Here is a 21026-nt window from a genome sequence, read left to right as displayed (position 1 = left end):
TCCAGTTCAAAAAGAAACTAAAGTACAACAAAAGATAAATAAATAAATCTAAACATACCACAGACTGGAAGCGCTGAAAGTCGTCACCAGAAGCACAAAGACGATCAGATAGTTCAAAGGGCAAGAAGCGGGACTATGAATACACAAAGGGGTTGATTAGATAAAAGACACATGTAACAAGCAAAGCTGAAGGGAAAAACACAAAGGCAGGAAGTAAAACAATATGGATGAAAGATGAGGGAATTTCAAAATAAAAGAGAAAGGCTAAACCTTGAAACTGAGACAAAATTAGTTTAAACATATGCTATGATAAAACTGAGTCAGAACACGTAAATAATAATAAAAAGGGTGTAAAGAACTCTGTACTCTGGATTAACAGTAAGGCTGTGCGGATTCTATAAGAAGCCCCTAGCTGCTCATCTCTCTGATGAAGAGCACCCAGCATGCACTGAGGTCTGTTTTTGGCCAGCTGTACGTTCAGAGCTGTTCAAAAGCTGAAGTCAAAGCTTATGACACAAGGCAGACTGTTTACTGTTTTATATCATACCCTTATTCAGTAGCTGAATAATGATGAAAAACATTAAACATCATGGGTTTATGCTATTATTAGCAGAGGTGGGACCAAGTCATTGTTTTGCAAGTCTCAAGTAAGTCTCAAGTCTTTATCCTCAAGTCAAGTCTCAAGTAATGTCAGGCAAGTCAGAGTCGAGTCTCAAGTCACTGGTGTAAAAGTCCGAGTCAAGTCACAAGTCTGAAACTTTGAATTTCAAGTCCTTTCGAGTCTTTAAAAAAAACAAACGAAAAAATAATGTTGCAGTTATATGCTAAATGTAAATATTAGACCATGTAATTTTAAAATCTGTGTTTTTCTCAACACATGACAAAATAGTGAACTTAGAAAATATACACAAATTGTGAAATTGCACCTCTTTAGAATGCAGCTCAATTAAACCTAGCTCCAAGAATAATTTTCACCGACAGTTCTGAGATAAGCTGCATGTTATTCTTGGATGCGGTTGTAGGACCGGCTTTAAAATCGCATGTCAAAAATATCATACATATTAAAAAAAACTGTATCACCAACGTAGCCTGGACAACATTTGCTAGTTGGATGAAGTCAGCTATCTCATCGTAGCATATTTATATGCATATTTATAATTATACGGTTCTTGGAGTGAGTGCATACACTCATGAAGTTTAGTAACTTCAGGTCACTGCAACAAGCCCAGGTACAGTTTACCGACGGATGGGTACATGACCTTGAAATGCACCGTGTAGAACGAAAGACCATCGTACGTATCATAAGTTTACCAGTCTCACAAATTGTCGTCATAAATACACATTCGTTAACCGTTTATTAATAGGACCTTTGAGCTCAACGGTAATTAATTAGTAGTGGAAATAATTTCTGGTAGCATCACAGAAATGTAGCAGTGACAATAATATTGTATGCTGTAATCGTACTGGACAATTGGTGATACAAAAAACCTGTTTTATCCTGTGAATAAAAGTATATGTTTTTATCAGTGTACCATAATAACAGAAGCGAAACGCAATATTGTGTCAGGACAATTCACTATTTATGCACAATAAACAAAGGAGCATAGCGCGACAATTTCTGTTCAGCGCCAGACTTGCTTGTAACCTATATCACCAATTATGTTATGAAAATGACGTATTAACTACAACAGCAGACTGACCTTCGTGTAAATGCTTGGAGCAGACTAACCTGTGAGCTGGAGTGTTCTGGGACGTTATATTTGATCTTTGAATGGCTGCAATCCAGGCCATCCGTCGCCTCTTTGTTACTTCGGAAACATGGCTCGAACAATTTCTCTTCAACGACGTAATCCGATAACAACCGATCTCTTTACCCGTCGGCTTCCCGTGGCTGTCATGCGACCGGCTATTGCAGTTAATAATACAACGGCTTCTTGACATTTTTGTGTTTCTTTTTATCGCTGTATAACTGATTTTAATTGAAAGCCTGCGTGCGCTAGTACCGCTTGCCACGAGTTCCCAGAATCCTTTGCGGTTCTACCCGTGAATGACGTCACATTTTCAATCTCTATATAATATGCATGTTAAATTTTATATTTGGGGTAAAATATCAAGTCTTTTCAAGTAAACCGGTTCAAGTCCAATTCAAGTCCCAAGTCATTGGTGTAAAAGTCCAAGTCAAGTCACAAGTCTTAGAACATTTTTTCAAGTCAAGTCTAAAGTCATAAAATTAATGACTCGAGTCCAAGTCATGTGACTCGAGTCAACACCTCTGATTATTAGGATTTGCAGGGGCAACATAGGAAAGGGGCTTGTCTGCTAATTAAAAGGTCGATAGTTTGATCCCCGTCTTCTTTAGCCTATGTTTCACAGTATCCTTGGGTAAGATACTGTATCACGAGTTGCCCCCAGTGCATCTGATATCCCTGTCTTAGTGTTAGTTACCAACATTGTAACTGACCAGTGACATTGTCTTAGCATTTGGTTAGCATCAGCCAAGAGGTTAGCTAAATGGTAAATGGCCTGTATTTATATAGCGCCTTACTAGTCCCTAAGGACCCCAAAGCGCTTTACATATCCAGTCATCCACCCATTCACACACACATTCACACACTGGTGATGGCAAGCTACATTGTAGCCACAGCCACCCTGGGGCGCACTGACAATGCTCTCAAAAAATGATCACTAGCAAACCAGATTATATATATATATATATATATATATATATATATATATATATATATATATATATATATATATACACTCAACAAAAATATAAACGCAACACCTTTGTTACTGCTCCCATTCCCCATGGGATGGACGTAGAGACCTAAAATTCATTCCAGATACACAATATAACCATCCCTCCCAAACAGTGGTCACAAATCAGTCCAAATGTGTGGTAGTGGGCACATCTGCTATATTGAGATAATCCATCCCACCTCACAGGTGTGCCACATCAGGATGCTGATCTGACATCATGAGTAGTGCACAGGTGTACCTCAGACTGCCCACAACAAAAGGCCACCCTGGAATGTGCAGTTTTTTGCGCTATTGGGGGTCTGGGGACCCAGAACCGGTCAGTATCTGGTGTGACCACCATTTGCCTCATGCAGTGCAACACATTGTCGCATGGAGTCTATCAGATTGTCAATTGTGGCCTGTGGAATGTTGGTCCACTCCACTTCAATGGCTGTGCGAGGTAGTTGGATATTCGTGGGAACTGGTACACGCTGTCGTATACGCCGGTCAAGCACATCCCGAACATGCTCAATGGGTGACATGTCCGGTGAGTATGCTGGCCATGCAAGAACTGGGACATTCTCAGCTGCCATCTGCCCTGAACAATGTGAACCATGATTCATCCGTGAAGCGCACACCTCTCCAACGTGCCAGACGCCATCGAATGTGAGCATTTGCCCACACAAGTCTGTTACGGCGACGAGCTAGAGTCAGGTCAAGACCCCGATGAGGACGACGGGCATGCAGTTGAGCGTCCCTGAGACGGTTTCTGACAGTTTGTGCAGAAATTGTTTGGTTGTGCAAACCAATTGTTCCAGCAGCTGTCTGGGTGGCTGGTCTCAGACGATCTTGGAGGTGAACCTGCTGGATGTGGAGGTCCTGGGCTGGTGTGGTTACACGAGGTCTGCGGTTGTGAGGCCGGTTGGATGTGCTGCCACATTCTCTGAAACGCCTGTGGAGACGGCTTATGGTTGAGAAATGAACATTCAATGCACGGGCGACAGATCTGGTTGACATTCCTGCTGTCAGCATGCCAGTTGCACGCTCCCTCATTGCTTGTGGCATCTGTGGCATTTTGCTGTGAGACAAAACTGCACATTTCAGGGTGGCCTTTTGTTGTGGGCAGTCTGAGGTACACCTGTGCACTACTCATGATGTCAGATCAGCATCCTGATGTGGCACACCTGTGAGGTGGGATGGATTATCTCAATATGGCAGATGTGCCCACTACCACACATTTGGACTGATTTGTGACCACTGTTTGGGAGGGATGGTTATATTGTGTATCTGGAATGAATTTTAGGTCTCTACGTCCATCCCATGGGGAATGGGAGCAGTAACAAAGGTGTTGCGTTTATATTTTTGTTGAGTGTATATATATATATATATATATATATATATATATATATATATATATATATATATATATATATTTTTTTTTTTTTTTTTAATAAAGAAAACACGTAAATACTCCCCCTCCCACACACACACACCCCACACACACTGCAAAGTTATGACATCACAACAACATGATTGGTCAGTAAAGTTGCGATGTTGATCCTGGACCAACATTATTACGATGATGTAGGAACAAAGCCAACACGAGGGCATCAGATACACCATGTCGGCAACATAATTAGGCATCGAAAAAAGCACTTTGGTGAATGAAATGCTAAAATTGAGTAGAAAAAGTCCTACACAAGTACCAGACCATATTATGGTCATGATATTCTTGTGTCGGGTGCCTTTAAGTACTTGAGTATTTTAAAGTTATCTAATAGAAATATTAAAGAAGGAATACACACAAAGCCTAAGAGACAGAAGAGGGAATGATTTGAAAGCCATTAGAAATCTGACTCTTCAGACCAACGGGCACAGTCACTACAATATATGACCTGTTGCAAATACACATTTCCATGCAGAGCATTGCAATTTTGCTGCTTTTTTGAATTCAAAGGAACTAGGCCACGCTCAGTGGGAGGTCGTGGGGTCACTGGCCTTTCGCGCTAACCTGAGGTATTGTTCTCTTTGAGGTTTCAGGATGAAGCAGACATTTGTTGCATTTTTTTTGTTTTTGTTTTTTAGTCCCTAAATATGCTTTGTGGAGTGCTGCGGAGTTAGTGAAGCTTGCCAAAGAGGTGAGCGAATGAGTTTCACAAAATAAAACAGCTCATCAGGAACAAACACTGCCAAAAGTGTAAAATGTGAGAATAAAAGAATAAATATAAAAACATATTTGGATTTTTTTTTTAAGCAACGCAATAAATTCTTTAAAGTTGTGATAGTTGGTCTTACTTTTTAAAAAATTATTATAAACTATGTGGCACAATGTGTATCATATTAACCAAAAATGTAAAAAAAATCGCCCCATGGTCGCTTAACATTTCATTATCAGCAACAACGTCAGTGTGATAATCTCTCATTACAGAGCCTTTTAATGGATTTAGATATACATTAGTGTGTTTTGTGTGTGTTTTCAGACATATTTGCATAGACTTCAACTTCATTATGTGCATTCAAGCGTTTTCCTGTGTATTAAAAATTGTAAATGTGTTTTCCCAGATTCAGCAGGGCGACATACTCATCCACAGCCACAGTATCTGCGGTTTGCATGTGCTACGTGCTTTGAATAAAGAAATGAAATAAATAAATAAATAAAGGTAAGGCTACCTGCAGCCAGCTCAGCGTTGGTTGGCCAGGGCTCTTTTTTCCTCTTTTCAAAGTTCCCACAGAAAGCAGAGGACCGCCCAGCGGCGCCGAGCGCGCCTCTGATTGGCTGCGCGCAGCTCATTTGCATTAACGTCAGTAAAGGCTGTAGGTCAATCCTTGCGGGTGCTTTTATTGGATGTGCCGCTGTCAAGCAGTGCTGAAGAATTGGAAGGGCAAACGCCAGAAAAGGCAGAGAAAAGACAAACATTAAATCAGCATTATGTAGCTCGATCTTGCCTTACTTCCGCTCTCGACAACCTCAAATAATCCTGCCGTGCCCGATTTCGGATCTGAAACTTGTGGACACGGAGCGGTCCTTTTTTTTTTTTTTTTTTGGGGGGGGAAGATTTTTTCTCTCTCTCTCCCTCTCTGTGTCTCTCTCTCAGAGCGATCGCATTCTCCAGAGGTGGTACCTCACAACATTACTCTCTGACAGCCTTTACATCCTTTTTTCTTCTCTCCCTCCTCCTCCAGAATGACAGAAAATCGCGGAGCCTGCTAACACTCTTTACTGCACCCGGGTTTGGAGCTCTTATATCAGTCGGATCATCCTCAGCCGGCCAGCGGATGCCTGAATGGAGATTGCGAGCCATTCACCAAGATTTCTCCGCGTCCTAAAATTGGTGATTTGGGGCTTATAAATGGAGTGTTGTGTCGGGCAGTATGCTTCACGAAGCTTGTTTGACACCGGAGCCACTGGCCAGAATAACGCTCTGCAGTGTGAATATTTCAGCCTGTTGATGATGAACCGCTCAGGACTGGAGCAAAGTGTCGTGAGAACCGGTTTATGGGCCCGTGTCTTGAGCTGAAGTGGGCAACCGGATTGTTGAAGAGAAGGAGAGGAGAGGACAGGGGGGGGGGAGAGAGAGAAGGCATCGTTTTTGATGGCTCCGAGGTGGTGGAGGACGACTACACATGAAACCTTGGCCGCAAAAAATGGATAAAACTATTGCATGAAAGCTGGCCGGGGAGGGGGGAACTGCATGGTGTGTCTTAGGCCTACTTGATAACACTGAAGTTGAAGGGGGGAGGGGGGGGGGAGAGAAAAATGAGAAAATGATGATGTGGTACGAGGAAGGCGAGAAGAGGAGCCGGAGTGAGGGATAATAATAATAAAAAATAAAATAAATCGTCCATGGGGATCTCAGCAGCGGAAGAATAACGGAATCCAAGTTTTCGAGGACAAGACAGCTGCTTTGATTGAAGCTCTCCAATTAACTTCATGTGAAAAACAGAGGGAGGAAATCAGCTTCCTGGTCGGGGGTGGGGGTTAGAAAAATATATTATTCATGCCTTGTGTTAGAGCAATTGCAGAACCGGCTTTGCTGTGGCCTAGATGATATTTACATATATATTTATATATATGTAGCCTATATTTAAACAACAAAGAAAAAGTATGAACCTTAGGAGGAAGAGTGGACTTTAAGATTACAAAAAGAGGGCGAATGACACTCTTGTAGCCTCAAAGTAAAGCACTTGCGCAAAAAGGAAAAAAAAAAAAAAGGCTGAAGTGGGTTGAAGCATGGGCTGTGCTTCAAGTATTCATATCTCTGATAGGGTGGTCTACCACAGTGGAAAAGAGTCCGAGGATTCCCACTCACCCCAGCAGACTAATACCACTCAGCATCAAGGAAATCCTGCCTCTGGACTACCCCTAAAACCCCCTAGCTGCAAGGTGAGGGACTCTACATTCATTTACATTTACACAGACACAGATCCACTATGTATGCATGTGTGTATCTATGTGTGTGAGAGAGTCAGTTGCTTGTGTATATGCATGTCTAAAGCTGTTCAACAAAAAACCTCTGCTCTATAAACTACAGTCTATTTACTTAAAAAAGGTTATTGAATAGAAATATTAAAGAAGGAATACACACAAATCCATGGAGACGGGAGAGGGGATGACTCCAAAGCCATTAGAAATCTGACTCTTCAGACCAACAGGCACAGTCACTACAATATATGACCTGTTGCAAATACACATTTCCATGCAGGGCATTGCAATTTTGCTGCTTTTCTGAATTCAGAGGAAATAGGCCACGCTCAGTGGAAGGTCATAGGGTCGAAAGCCCTTCGCGCTACCCTGAGGTGTTGTTCTCTTTGAGGTTTCAGGATGACGCAAATATTTGTTGCACTCTTTGTGTGTGTGTGTGTGTGTGTGTGAGTCCTTAAATATCTACTCTGTGAAGTGCTGGACTTGACAGATCTAAAAAATCTACGCACAAGGCAGCAACATGTTGTCAAACGTGCTTCTTTCAGCTGTTTTCAGCTGACTTAGCTCTGGCCTCTGTTTCACCTTTCCACCAGTTATGCTTTTCAGTAGGATGTCCTCTCTTGCGAAATCTTATTGCTGTCTAAACTTCATGCACAAAAACCTACACAAACAGCTATCAGTACCCACTTTGACCGTGCAGAGGGATCTTTGCGCTACAAGTGGGGAAAGTGGGTAATGAGAAGGATGGCGGTAGGATTACACCAGAAAGTCTCTCATTGAAAGTGCTTCATCACTGGCAAAAAAAAGTAACAGTCCCATTTGTGTATTGGACCAATAATAATTACACTAAATATAACAAAACAGGCCGTGCCTGCTTCCACTCAGGGACTAAATAGGTGTTTCTAATCAGGATGATTGTTTTTGGCCTTTTTGTTGTGTAAGAGATTACACATGCACATAACAATTTCTGTTATTCAGATTAAGACGTGCGTTTTGGGGTCAGATAGGTGTAACTATCTGCAGCAAACTGAAACATAAAGATCCATTTTTTTTATGTTTTTGTGCTGGTTAAAAGCGTAATCTCGTCAGCATAAAAACTTGAGCAATATAGCGTTGGGAGCTGTCATCGTGTCTCTGAAGAGTCCATTGGTGGCACATTTATGATGCAGTCAAAGCTGGTCTGTACTGTATTGTTTTGGTGTAGATCTGCAGGCGTCTGTAAGCACAAAGCGTTGGTTTAAAGAAGAAGAAGGTGGGATGTTGTGAATTTAGTAGTGCAGCAGTGTATCTGTGTGTTTATGGGAAAGTGTGCGCTTGTCCGACAGGCCGCGGGCTATCTGAGGGCCTCTGTCAAGCTGAATTTTGTGGCCAAATGTCACCCCAGGATGCAGTGAGAAGTCTGTGTGACAGATGCCCCCACGTCAAAACGCCCACTGTGACTCTGATTGAATTAGTTCCCTGATTGAGTTAGACTAATGGTATACAAATCTTCTTGTGCTGGAAATGTTAATTCCTGCTCTGTAAGGTGTCATTGCCGAGATCCGCCGCGCATTTTCTGAGAGAGCGGCCGGATTTATTTTTACCACAATGGACAGAAAAAGTATTTTTATGGTTGCTTTTCATTAAGAACCACACATGCGTTAGCTCGCCATGATGCATTCAAGCCTCGGGAATCCACACCACTTCTGATTGTTGTAGCTTTTTTCTTTTTTTTTTAAAGGGGGGGGGAGTCTCTTAAAAAAAAAAAAAAGACCAATAACAGACACCTGCAGCACTTTGATTTAATAAAGCAGTTTTTCAGGCAATATCATTGAAAAGCACTCATTTCTTGCATTTCATTCAGAAAATATTTGGAAGAATAGACCTAATGAGCAAGAAAGCATTTACACTGTAAAATAGATCCCTGAGATGATGAATGTTTCATATCATTTCATGTGACACAGCCCTATTTTATTTATTTTTTTATAAGTACATTGAATTGACATATAAATCACTACAATTTAATGTCAAATACTTCTTCTGTTTTATTATTATATGTTCTGGGCTTCGGCTTTGAATCACTGTGATTCTGAACAGAACACACGCATTCGTGCCCTGAAGGATAATAATATTCTTTCAAATAAACACACAACTGGCAGTAAGTACAGCAGTGTACACGTTTAGCTCATTGCAAAACTGTGTTAGGCAAATGTGAAATCTGCGCTGTACCTCTGCTTACTTTGTTTTATATCTACATATGAGTGAGGGAGGCAGGATCAGAACATGTGCAGGCATCTACAGCGTGAGAAGGACTCAATAGAAGTTTGGGAGTGTGATGTGAGTTATTGTCAAGGGTACGTTACCATCTGGGCTGCTCTAGTGATGATAAGGCTCAAGTACAAGGTCCTGTGATAGTAGGCTTTGTGTGTGTGTGTGTGTGTGTGTGTGTGTGTGTGTGTGTGTGTGTGTGTGTGTGTGTGTGTTGGCCTAAACAGAGAGAAAGAGAGGCCTTAGCCAAACACAACATCATTTATCTGGCCTTGATTTTTCCAGTCTGATTGCCCCCCACACAAGGAAATCAAGTAGCCCCCACTCCCAGATCAGCAAATGTAAAATCAGCTTCACGGTTACCTCTTAGTATGAATGAAAAAGGGCAGTAAAGGGTGCTAAGCTTACAAGTGTGTGGAAAGCAATGCCATCTTACTTACTGCCTGATTCCAGCCTCTGCGTGTATTAGCATAAGTGGTATCACTCAGGCTATACCTCAGACTCCCCCCTCGTCATTTAACCCTCCCATCCCCGCGGGCGACCGGGCACATGAGGTTTTCTTTCCTGTCGGCTGAGAAACATTTAACTGCTGCTTATCTGAAACACCAACCTGATCCACCGCCGACCTGAGCACACTGTCTGCATTTGTCAGTATTCGCTCCTGTCGTTTCCGTGCGAGCTCTCTATGGCCAAGTTTGTGTGTGTTTAGTCCAAGTTGAGAGTCATTGGGTAATTTATTCCAGAGGAGGGCAAAGGCTTCGCATGGTGATGAATTAATCCACTGTGCTTTTTCTGCTGCCTGAGAGGAAAGAGACTGATATGGGCTCCTTCTCTCTGTCTTTCATTTTGGCTATCAGACATGGACCTTTTTTTTTTTTCTTTTTTTTTTAAATTATATACCTTTTACTTCTTAGGTGATACTCTTCAAATTCTCTCTGACTGCCTTCATTGCCACAATCGCACACGACTGAATGCACAATAGTTGCTGGTCTCCCTCTGAGCAGCCTCAGAAGCATCTATGTTCAGTTGACTTCAGCATTCATGCTGTTTTCTTTGTCTTTACAGCTGCTGTATGGATCAAATGATGGATTGTGTTTATCCGTGTCTATCAAAGATGTCATGCGTATATGTACAGTGGTCTTTTATAGCCCAGAGCATGGCACTCCCCCCTGGCGTGCTGCCACAGCTGGCCGTTTGAATCCCACTGGGGCAAAGTTCCTGTGCTATAAAGCATTATTTAAACAAACAAAAACAAAACAAACTCGGTGATCAGTTAGATTTAGAGGTGCTGGTAAATGGGTTTGGTTACATCTGGACAGAGTTGGATGAGCAGTTTCTCCCTGTTTCCAGTCCCTGTGTCAAGATAAGCCAACCAGCCTGTGACCGTAGTTTCACATTTAACTGACCGATATGAAACTGAGCTCTTGGCAGGCGAGGACGCATACGTATTTCCCCCACATGTCAAGCTAACGTTTCTTTTTCTGCAGTAATTTTTCTTTTAAACTTTGGCATGAAAAAGGAAAATTGCAAGCTTCTTTAATAAGTTTATTTTATCTTTTATTCAAACAAAATGTCAGCTGCAGTGTCCCTGTGTTTCCCTTCCTGTCTGGAGTGCCTGCAAGGGCAGTAAGGGGGCAGCAAGGGGGGGATTTTTTTTTTTTTTTTTTTTTTTTTTGGTTTTTTTGCTATGTCATTTATCTCCACTAGCACATGAGCAGAAGGAGCTCAGAGGAGGCAAGATGGGGCACATGGCACAACCACACTCCTCTGGTTGATATATAGGGCGCTCTAGTGCTTATCAACCATGTTTGCATAGCGTTAGATATCCAAGAGTTCAGGGCCAAATGTACTACAGTATTCATACATTTTAATTCCCACAACCACTCTGTTCTTGAACATTAAGCAGCTCACAACACTTCATATAGTGTCACCCTGAGTGTTAAATTAAATTAAGATAAAATGATAAATCTCTTTGTCACCTTAGGTGTAGCTACAGTGGGTCTCTTCATCTCACAGGACTTCCTTACTTGTGGGGTGTATACCGGGTTACGTGTACTTGTGAAACAGACCCTCCCATTGTTTTTCTTGTTTTGTTGTTTTTTTTTTTAAACTGGTCTTAACAAGCAAGGCCACATTCAAAGCTTGTTCTGCTCCCCCTCCAGGTTTAGAATTTAGTATCATAAGGTCGGCATGTGACAGTTTCATGAGATTACTGAAATGGTATTCTTCCAAAACGAGGCGCTACAAGTGTTTATGTTGCTGCAGCGCTCTCTGTTCGCTCTTCCAGGAGCTCACAGGAATGTAGCTGTGAGTGGGCCCTGGTCCGCTGGTGGCCTTTCATGCTCTTCCTTGAATGCGCCTCTCCCAGCTTCTGGGCTTTCTAAGGTCTGAGCATCTGCTCTGGCTATGCAGTCATGCCACTTGTTCTCCAAGCATCCAGACTTTTAGGCCTGGCTGGGCTGGAAACAGATTATTTTAGGATTGCTTTGGTCTGTTGACTGTTTAGGTGTCAACTATCACTGATGTCATTTGTCCTGATCGGTCGATCATATTTATTCATGGGGATGGAGCAGAATGAGGCGTCATCATTTCTTTTTCACTTCACACTTAACTTTCCAATATTCGTAGTGCAGCAGAATCACAGTTATTTGACAATAATTGCGCGGTCAGACAAGGGTGTGGGGAAACAAATTGATGCAGTATATTTTGCGTGGCAATATCACATTGATACACGTAAATCAAATATAGATATTTATTAAGGAAATTAAAATACTCTGGGAATACTATGAACAACAGGGCTTATCTTATGTGTCATCATCCTGAGATGTTGTTAGCCGAGCAAATTTTGATCAAATCGGCTCTGTCGAAAAACTATCCAACACTGGAAACACTTAGCTTGACAAAACTACTTCCTAACTCAGAGAAAGTTAACGGCTCCATCACACGAGTAGAAATGGGACAGCAGCCTGTTTGCATCTACAAAAAAAAAAAATCGGTGACTGTCTGTTTATTGCGTTGAATTTTTTTTTTCACATTCCGCAACCATGGTTGTCCGCAGATTGAGGGTGTTGTGCACTCATGACTGCTTTTGAGTCCAAGGCTATTGCTCATCTGGCCTGGTATGAGGCAACCTTTCTGCAAAACAGTTGCAATCTGACTTGGACTGACTGCAGTCACTCTCAGAGAGATTGTTGAAGGTGTGCAAATAATTGTTGTTTAATTTTTAAATGCAGGCAGGTTTCCAACATCCTTCCATCAGAATCAGTTTTTATCAGTGAGCACAACTCGAAAGGACTTCCGGTAGCTGGTTGTCTTCTGGATATATTTTTATTGAACAGGAAGGCTGCTGAGCACAAATATGATAGTTCAATTTGAATTTCTGCTAAATTTCTCCTTGTAAATTTTTGTCTATGTAGATGGGCAATAAATGGAAGATTTCTGACCATTTACGCTGCAAATCACCAATTTGACCCCATTCAGTTGCAGACTGATATCCGACTGCTAGCAGACTGACTTTGTCATGTGGCAGAAGTTCCATCAGGATTTAGCGACAATGTTAATATGCCTGGCAATTTAATTTTGCAGCAAAGACAAAAAAAAAAGCAGAAGTGAGATAATGTTATCTTATTGGATAAAACTGATAATGACCAACTATAGTATACGTTATTGTAAAATGTTAAAAATCACAATAATGTGATATTCTCAGTGAAGTACACTCCCGCCTGTACATAAAATAGCAGTATACTGAATGCACAAAGTATCTATGCTCGTCCTCACTGAGGCATGGCAGGGCAGGTGAAATAGTTTCTGCATGTTGTGGCAAACGTGAGCCTAATGATTGGAGTGCTGTATTTTAACTTGTGACACATTTTCAAACAGAAAACCATTTACAAGGATTTAAAGGACAGGTTTGACACTTTAGAAACCTCTAGCGGCGCCCTTAAAGGTTACAAATTAACACATTATACGCTGTTTGCTTATTTGATTCAAAACCAAAGGGTCAAACCTGTGAGCTGTGGTTCTGTGGACTGTGTGATGGAGTATTTCTTGGCTTTGATCATTGACACAACTTTACCATTTATTTGAAATGCAACATGTTAACTGTTGAGCTTTAGAGGGGCGGCCAGAAGACGGGCTACTTCTGGCTAGAGCCTGTCTTTATGTTATGTTAGACTAAATAGCTGTTTGTGAGAGGACTGATTACAGCCATCAACAGCTAGTCCATAAAGATTCCTTAAAAAGTCACAGTATTAGAAATGCTCTTCTGTATATTTAAGGTTCTGCGCCATCTCTCTTCTTTAACCTTATCTTGCCTAGTTTATTTGTTGGCTTGGTAGTATTATCACCATTTTCTGCTTAGACCACCTTTTTTTGTTTTTTTTCTTCATGTGAATGAATGTTTAGGATACTACACTACTGTCACATGTGACCCTCTATATTACACATTAATCTCTTGAAGTCCCACTCCCACACCTATGAGCGATTATGAAAAGCACATAGTGTAAAAACACAGCATCATTGTTCTTCCAAAGGAAAAGTTCACCCCAGTGTCATCAGTCTTGGACAGCGTCCGTGTCCACAGGAGTGAATCTGCTCTGGAATGGAGCCTTTCGTAGTGATTGTGTCCTGATGTAACCACACACAGCACATCATCTTAACAAAGCTAACAGCCATGTTAATAGCAACTGGTTACTGGAGTACTTTGGACATTTTCACGCTTCATCACACCGCTGTCTTCGCTGCCAGAATATACTGAAGAAACTGAAGGAATGTTGCCTGTTGGAAGGTTTCCTTCTGGGGAAGGATATACAAAGCACCAAAAATTATTAGATTTAGTGTTGAATTGTAAACCTGATGGGTATTTTATTGCAAAAACCTGGCAATTGATATAAAAATAATTTTACAATCAAAGTGCTCCAGAGGCACTGATTTCTTTCTGCTGCCTTTTTTCACTAAATAATTGCTGAGCTGACTAGCTTTAAGGCAAAAAGGCCTTCAGCTTATTGTAAACACACAAGACACTCATTCACCTGCTGTGCACCCCATTAAAGTAGCGCTGCTCTCCTCCTCCTTTGTTTAAAGGGACATTAACTCTGATGCAGAGCTCTCTGGAGTCTATTCTGTCTTTTGCTCTTGAGATGCACTGTACCCTCAGTTGAAATAGCCCTAACAGTGTCGGTGGGGCGGAGTGTAGATGGTGCACATTGTTTTTGCAGTGTCCATTGCGTGCTTGTAACAATACATGTAGGCTGGTGCAGAAATTCAGTCAGAACGCCCGACTAACTTTTTGATTTTTATAGGCAAGTTCAAATCATCTCTTTTGACTAACTGATCCCGTCAAAGTCTTACTTGATTGTAACAGAGCTGTAGTAATCCAAACCGTTCGACCGTGACATGCAAATAAAATTTGTAGCTAAGTTTCAAAAACATGGAGTGAGCCAGTCACTATTGGTTAGCTCCACCGTAACACCCCCACCCCAGAGAAATTCAAGTTTAAGTTGTGGAAACTTTGATATGTCAAAACCGCCTTTTCTTCCTAAAGGTCAAGATGAATATACCCAAATATTAAAGTAATTTTTCCATTCTGATTCTCCTATCGAGTTGATCTAATTTTGCATGTCAGAGAAGGACACTTTGGCACAACCTTTGCTAGAACACTTGACAGTGGTTTTATGCTTCATATTATTTTGCTTTGAGGTGATAAGGTTGATTCAAGATAGACTGTATTACTCCAGGCGCATACCAGTTCGGTTTCATAAAAACAGCATTTGAAAACAGTCACTGAAACTACCTCTAAGACTGCCTGTTGGACACTTTAGGAGAGTAGAAAATGATTCAGTGGAAACTATGAAAGGACACACCCTAATAAAGTCATTGATGACAGTGGAGCATGTTTGCATGGTTCTAATAGGAGTGACACAAGTGAAACATTCCTGCGTGATGTTCACGAGAACCCGTGCCATTTATCATACCTGTTGCACCTGCCTAATGACATTCCTCCACAGACTGCCTGTATTACTGTGTGCATTGCAACAAGAACAGCTGCTTATAGTTGTGAAATATTGTTCTAGATATTTCTGCTTCAACAAAGTCAGGAAGGTTGAAGAGCTGCAAGGCTGCCTTTCTACCTTAAGTAGCAACAATCTGTGTACAAGAAACCAATTTCTGCTTAACGTGTAGGGAAGAATAATCAGTCACATAAAGTTAAGAGAGATTTTGTGTTACCTTTTTGACTGGTTACCTAACAATATTGCGTCACATCACTCATTACCTACTATCAGGCATCTTGGGTGCGTAGGAAAATGGCAAGCCCTAGAAATACCTGCTAATCGCTAGAAAGAATTTTCTCTGTACACATGTGTTGTCTTAAACAGTTTCTGTTTAATGATACGATGCATTTGCAAATTTATTTATTTATTTACCAGCAATATTGGATGAGGTGAAATGGGTTTTGTGCAGAATGCACTTTCAAGATGGAAAAGGGTGTATTAGATGTACTAAATCCTCTCTAAATGTAAATGACATCATGACATGCTGGAGATTAAATTGCAATCTCCAGTTCTCCATTTAAATCAGTATTGAGCGTATGTAAGTATAAACATTTTAAAATCTTTCCTTTTATAATGGCCTCCTAAAGAAAGCAGTTGAAACGCCAGCGTTAGTACGCAAGAAGAAAAAACCTGCTCAGGTTTCAGTGATACAAGCAGCTGAAAGGTGCAGTGAAATATCTGACATCCACCAGAACTGATTAGGTCTGAATTTTGAGAATTAACCAGTTGAAAGTGTTTCCAGGGATGTGGTCATAAAACCATCAGTGTAACTTTGTACTAAACATTGGGGGGGTCAATATCTCTGTCTAAATAAATAAATCTGGGTAAATTCCCAGATGATTAAACATGCAACTATTTTGCTGGTAATACCTGAAATGAGTAAAGAAAATCAACAGCCTATTTATGCAAGATAATTCATAATTTTATTGGGGGGGTTATATTGGTGGGGTCTGATTATTGAGGGGGTCATAACCCCTCTAACCCCCCTGGAAATTACGCCCCTGCGTGAAACCCAAATAATTTAGACTTTTATTAGGAGTAAAGCTTCTTTTAATGGTCCTTACAGTGGTAATTAAAATATGCACAAAGGGAAACGTGATTTCTAAAATAATTCAATAACAATATTAGTTTTCTTCAGACGGGAAGTTGCTGTCGGTCTAGTTAAACTTTTTTCCCCATTTCTGTATTTGCATATTTTCTAAGGGTACACTGGGCCGCATGTCTTTGTGTTTCTTACAAACTCCCTTTAATGTTTCTGTTGGCGTGCAGTCATCCTTATTCAGCGTTTCGTGTCTCTGTGTGTATGTTTGTCTGTGATTCCAGTATAGTTTGTGTGCCAAGCCCCAGCCCGTGTCGCTCACTAATCCCTCATGCAACAGTGACATCAGTGGTCCTGTTTTAGCAGGCGAAGAAGACGGAGGGGGGTCTGGTGATTATCTAATGCTCTCCCAGCTATCTGAGGAGCCCAGGAGAACCACTTCTGATATTTTTACTAACATATAAGCTGTTTTGGAGGGCTAGAGTCAGGCAGAGTTACAGACGGAGCAGGAGTGCATTTTTTTTTTCAAATTCTAATCCGCTCTTTAGGCCATGGGGCCGGTGTGGTAATTAAGATTGCACTGTTGGGTATGGATCTGGCACGAAAGTTACTGTACACTAATGATTCCCGATTCTTATTTGTGGTGCCTGTTGTTTGGACTTGTTGTCATGTATTTGGCTGGACTCAGAAGGAGGGGGGGCTGACTGCTATGGAAAGGTTCCCGATAAGATTACAGCACGCTGTAGTGTCGCTGGACCGGGCAGCGTCCAACTTAGACTGTCCTTCTGCTTCACTGGCCTTTGGCTTTACCTGGACTGAGAGGGAGGAATAAAAATAACACACACCTGATCAATAGTCACACATGGTTCACAGTAAAGATAACACACTGATGACAGGTGCTGTAAGTAGAGGATTTACAGTTGATAAATGATAGTGGGGGTGAAAGGAAGAACGTGTAATAAAATTGAGGGGTTATTTAGGAAGAGTAGATGTGAACATAAGGGAAGGTAAAACAGGCCTGCGGTGTAGTTGTACTAGTGTTGAAGTAGGCCACTGGAAGAAGGGGAGGTTTTGGTTGCCCCAGAGCCCTGGATAGCTTAGGATTGACCAGGTCTTACAGGGATTTCATGGTAATCTGGATAAGGACAGAAATACCTTGAAGGTGAACGCAGGAGAAAGTGCTCAGCTTCTTGTGGGTCTGTCTTTAATTAATTGTCACGCACTGGTGGTAGATATACAAAAACACAATATTTAACATGTTTGGAAAACATTAACAGGAGTTGTGCAGTTTGAAAGAAGCAGTTATTTATGAGGCAGGGAAGGTGTAATCAAATATGCCATTGTGTGAGATATGGTGTTTTACAACCTGAAATATTTCAAGTACTGAAGTTTTGTTTTGTTTTTTAAAAAAAGTATTATTATTTTTAAATATCTCCTATATAAATAAATGACCACGTTCACTCTTTGATCTTATACACTTTCTCCTCTTTAGTTTGTCGATGCTGCCTTTAAAGATCAGAACTTTTTAAAGTTGGATTGTGCTTGTGGTTCTGTAGGATCCTAAAAAAAACAGATGGTGTGTGGTTATAGTGTGAGCACACTTTGAACTTACGTGTATTCGGGTGATTTGAAATGATGGAACATGATTGGAAAATGGACATATTTAGAAAAGTCCAGCCACAGGAGATGCATAAAAGTCGACCTGTGTCGATGTGATCTGTCTTTGCTGGCATGCAGTAGTATAGTAAACATCCATGAGAAGTGTTTCTCTCCAAGTTTCATGAATGCGACTCTTTTCTGCTCCTCATACAACCCTCATCACTTGGCCTGACGGAATGAGCTGCTGCTCAGCCAAGCCTCAGTTACTCTCCTTGGCGCTGTGTTGCACAGATCACATACAAACTCTGATGGATACAGCGAATGCATGCATGCAGGCAGTCCTGGGCACGTCGTGAAATGAGGGAATGCAGCATTCACTTTGACTTTGCAAAGACACTGTAAATGACAGACATTGCACTAGACCAGCAGTTCACACAACCCCGGTGGGTTCTGGGAAATCTGAAGCATTGCTTGCTAACACCAGTTAGAAACAGGGACAGGTCACAAAGGATGCAGTAACCTATCCGTTTTCTGCAAACTCTGTATTTTTAAACCACAGACGTCACTCAAAGGCGTTTGGGACTGAATTCCAGGACAAGTTCAGTCTCTTGTGTGTTTCTCAGTGTCTTCCCTTTGTGTGCGTGTCTGTGTGCACATTCCCGTATGCTTGAGTTTCCGCACTATCTGGTGAGGTAGGAGAGATTTCACTGCAGACAGAATAAAGGTCAGGGTGTATTCTGAAAGCACCCGCTCGAAAAACAATGAATGTGTGTGCGTGTGTGATTAGAAGTTTCAGTTTTTTTGGACAGCACGTGTAAGCAGTAATTCACAACACTGCAGGAAAAGCATTTCAGGTGTCAGGTTTTTAAAACTTGACGTCAAGCAGCATTTTCAGAATTTATTTAGACCACAGTCTTTAAATTCATGCCATCATGAATTCCCTCCACAGAGCAAATACTTACCTTTACTTACTGTAAATGTACCAAAGAAATTATCTAGCTGCTGCTAGCTTCCTTAGCTAACACTACAGATCAGGAAGAAAAGCTATTCTCACTCTCTCCTGTCAAATTATTCAACTGAGTAATTTCACCACTTTTTAATAAGATGGTAGCAACGGGGGAAATACTGAAGTGGACAAGGGTACAAAATTTCGAGTATTTGAAGGGGTGTGAAAAAATCTGTTTTGTATTGTGATTGCTGCATAACAGAAGTGATGCTCTGACAGATATGATGCTAGATGGCAAATTATTGACATAAAATATGGGAAGAGTGGCCCTAATATGTAGGAGGTGTGCACGAGGAATGTCATAACACCAGAAATGTAGTCGTTTGTATCAATATCATTAGAACTACATGACTGTCCCTCCCAATACTAAGGGATTTATCTCACGTACTTAAACATAAAATACTTTATTATAAATTCCATTATTACTTTACTCCTTTATTATTAAATAGTATTACGATGGACAGGATTAGATCATTTTAAACTGGGGGGGGTCATTTCAAACATGTAAATCTAAAAAATAATAACATTTATGGGAAAGTAATAGCCCAGTAGTTCGCAGCCGAGTGTGAAGCAGCGGGAATGAGGATCAGCATCTCCAAATCTGAGGCCATGGTTCTCAGCCGGAAAAGGGTGGAGTGCCCACTCTGGGTCGGGGATGAGTTCCTGCCCCAAGTGGAGGAGTTCAAGTATCTCGGGGTCTTGTTCGCGAGTGATGGGAGAAGGGAGCCGGAGATCGACAGACGGATTGGGGCTGCAGCTGCAGTAATGCGGACGCTGCACCGGTCCGTCGTGGTGAAGAGGGAGCTGAGTGTAAAAGCGAAGCTCTCAATTTACCGGTCGATCTACGTCCCTACCCTCACCTATGGCCACGAGCTGTGGGTAGTGACCGAAAGAACGAGATCGCGGATACAAGCGGCAGAAATGAGCTTCCTCCGAAGGGTGGCTGGCCTCTCCCTTAGAGATAGGGTGAGAAGTTCGGCCATCCGGGAGGGGCTCAGAGCAGAGCAGCTGCTGCTCCACATCGAAAGGAGCCAGCTGAGGTGGTTCGGGCATCTGACAAGGATGCCCCCTGGGCGCCTCCTGGGTGAGGTGTTCCAGGCATGTCCCACCGGGAGGAGGCCCCGGGGCAGACCCAGGACACGCTGGAGAGATTATATCTCTCGGCTGGCCTGGGAACGCCTTGGTATTCCCCCGGATAAGCTGGAGGAGGTGGCTGGGGAGAGGGAGGTCTGGGCCTCTTTGCTTAGGCTGCTGCCCCCGCGACCCGGCCCCGGACAAAGCGGATGAAAATGGATGGATGGATGGATGGGAAAGTAATTTTAAGTAAATGAAAAAATTACTAGAATGGTGGTCGCAGACCGCTTATTTAAAATCTTAACCATTATATTTTGTTGACAGGACGCAGACTAAATTGTGAGGATGCTTGCTGGGTAACCTATTGATGCTCCTTTGAGATATAAGGTTAGCTACATGATGTGAGTTTAAGCACTTGTATAACATTAACAGCTGCTAGCATCTGAACTTACAGAAAATAGTTGATTTCACAACAGCAGTGTCAGCTGTCTCAAACAAAATGGTAACATTTAGGAAGGATAATACTGTGATGTCAAACTGAAACTCCTTCACCCCTTTGAACAGGTCTGGATGCCGGTCTTTCAGGTGTGTCGCTGAATTAGAAACATTCCTCCCTTGGTCTGAAAAGCATAATAGCATTTTTTTTAATATCGCTTTTTTGGAAATCGCTAATCAGTCAATTCATCTCCCTTCTCATCAATGAGTCAGGGTGGCATCTTCCACATGTATGCTCCATTACATTTAAATCATGAGTCGGATTCAGAGATGGAAGCCACGTCATTCTCGAGCTGACGCAGTTCCAGTAGTAAAAACAGAATATCAAGAAATACAAGATCTATTTTACTC

The 21026-nt window shown here is 41.7% G+C and overlaps 1 protein-coding gene across 1 annotated transcript in view; it reads left to right on the top strand.

Moving 5' to 3' along the window:
• Positions 1 to 6492: 6492 nt before the first annotated feature.
• Positions 6493 to 21026, top strand: part of pde8a (phosphodiesterase 8A) — a 51604-nt gene continuing 37070 nt past the window's right edge. The window contains exon 1 of the mRNA XM_086291307.1: positions 6493 to 7126. Coding sequence (XP_086147433.1) covers positions 6974 to 7126 — 153 coding nt within the window. The 5' untranslated portion in view covers positions 6493 to 6973. The remainder of the gene's footprint in view (positions 7127 to 21026) is intronic.

Source organism: Aulonocara sp. 'chitande type north' Nkhata Bay, linkage group LG1 (genome assembly GCF_057382095.1).
Source record: "Aulonocara sp. 'chitande type north' Nkhata Bay isolate Kocher_YH1m ecotype deep benthic linkage group LG1, A_spYH_male_GT1.1, whole genome shotgun sequence".
NCBI lineage: Eukaryota > Metazoa > Chordata > Actinopteri > Cichliformes > Cichlidae > Aulonocara > Aulonocara sp. 'chitande type north' Nkhata Bay.
The sequence above is the reverse complement of the archived record's forward strand: the minus strand, read 5'-3'. Positions and strand labels throughout refer to the sequence as shown.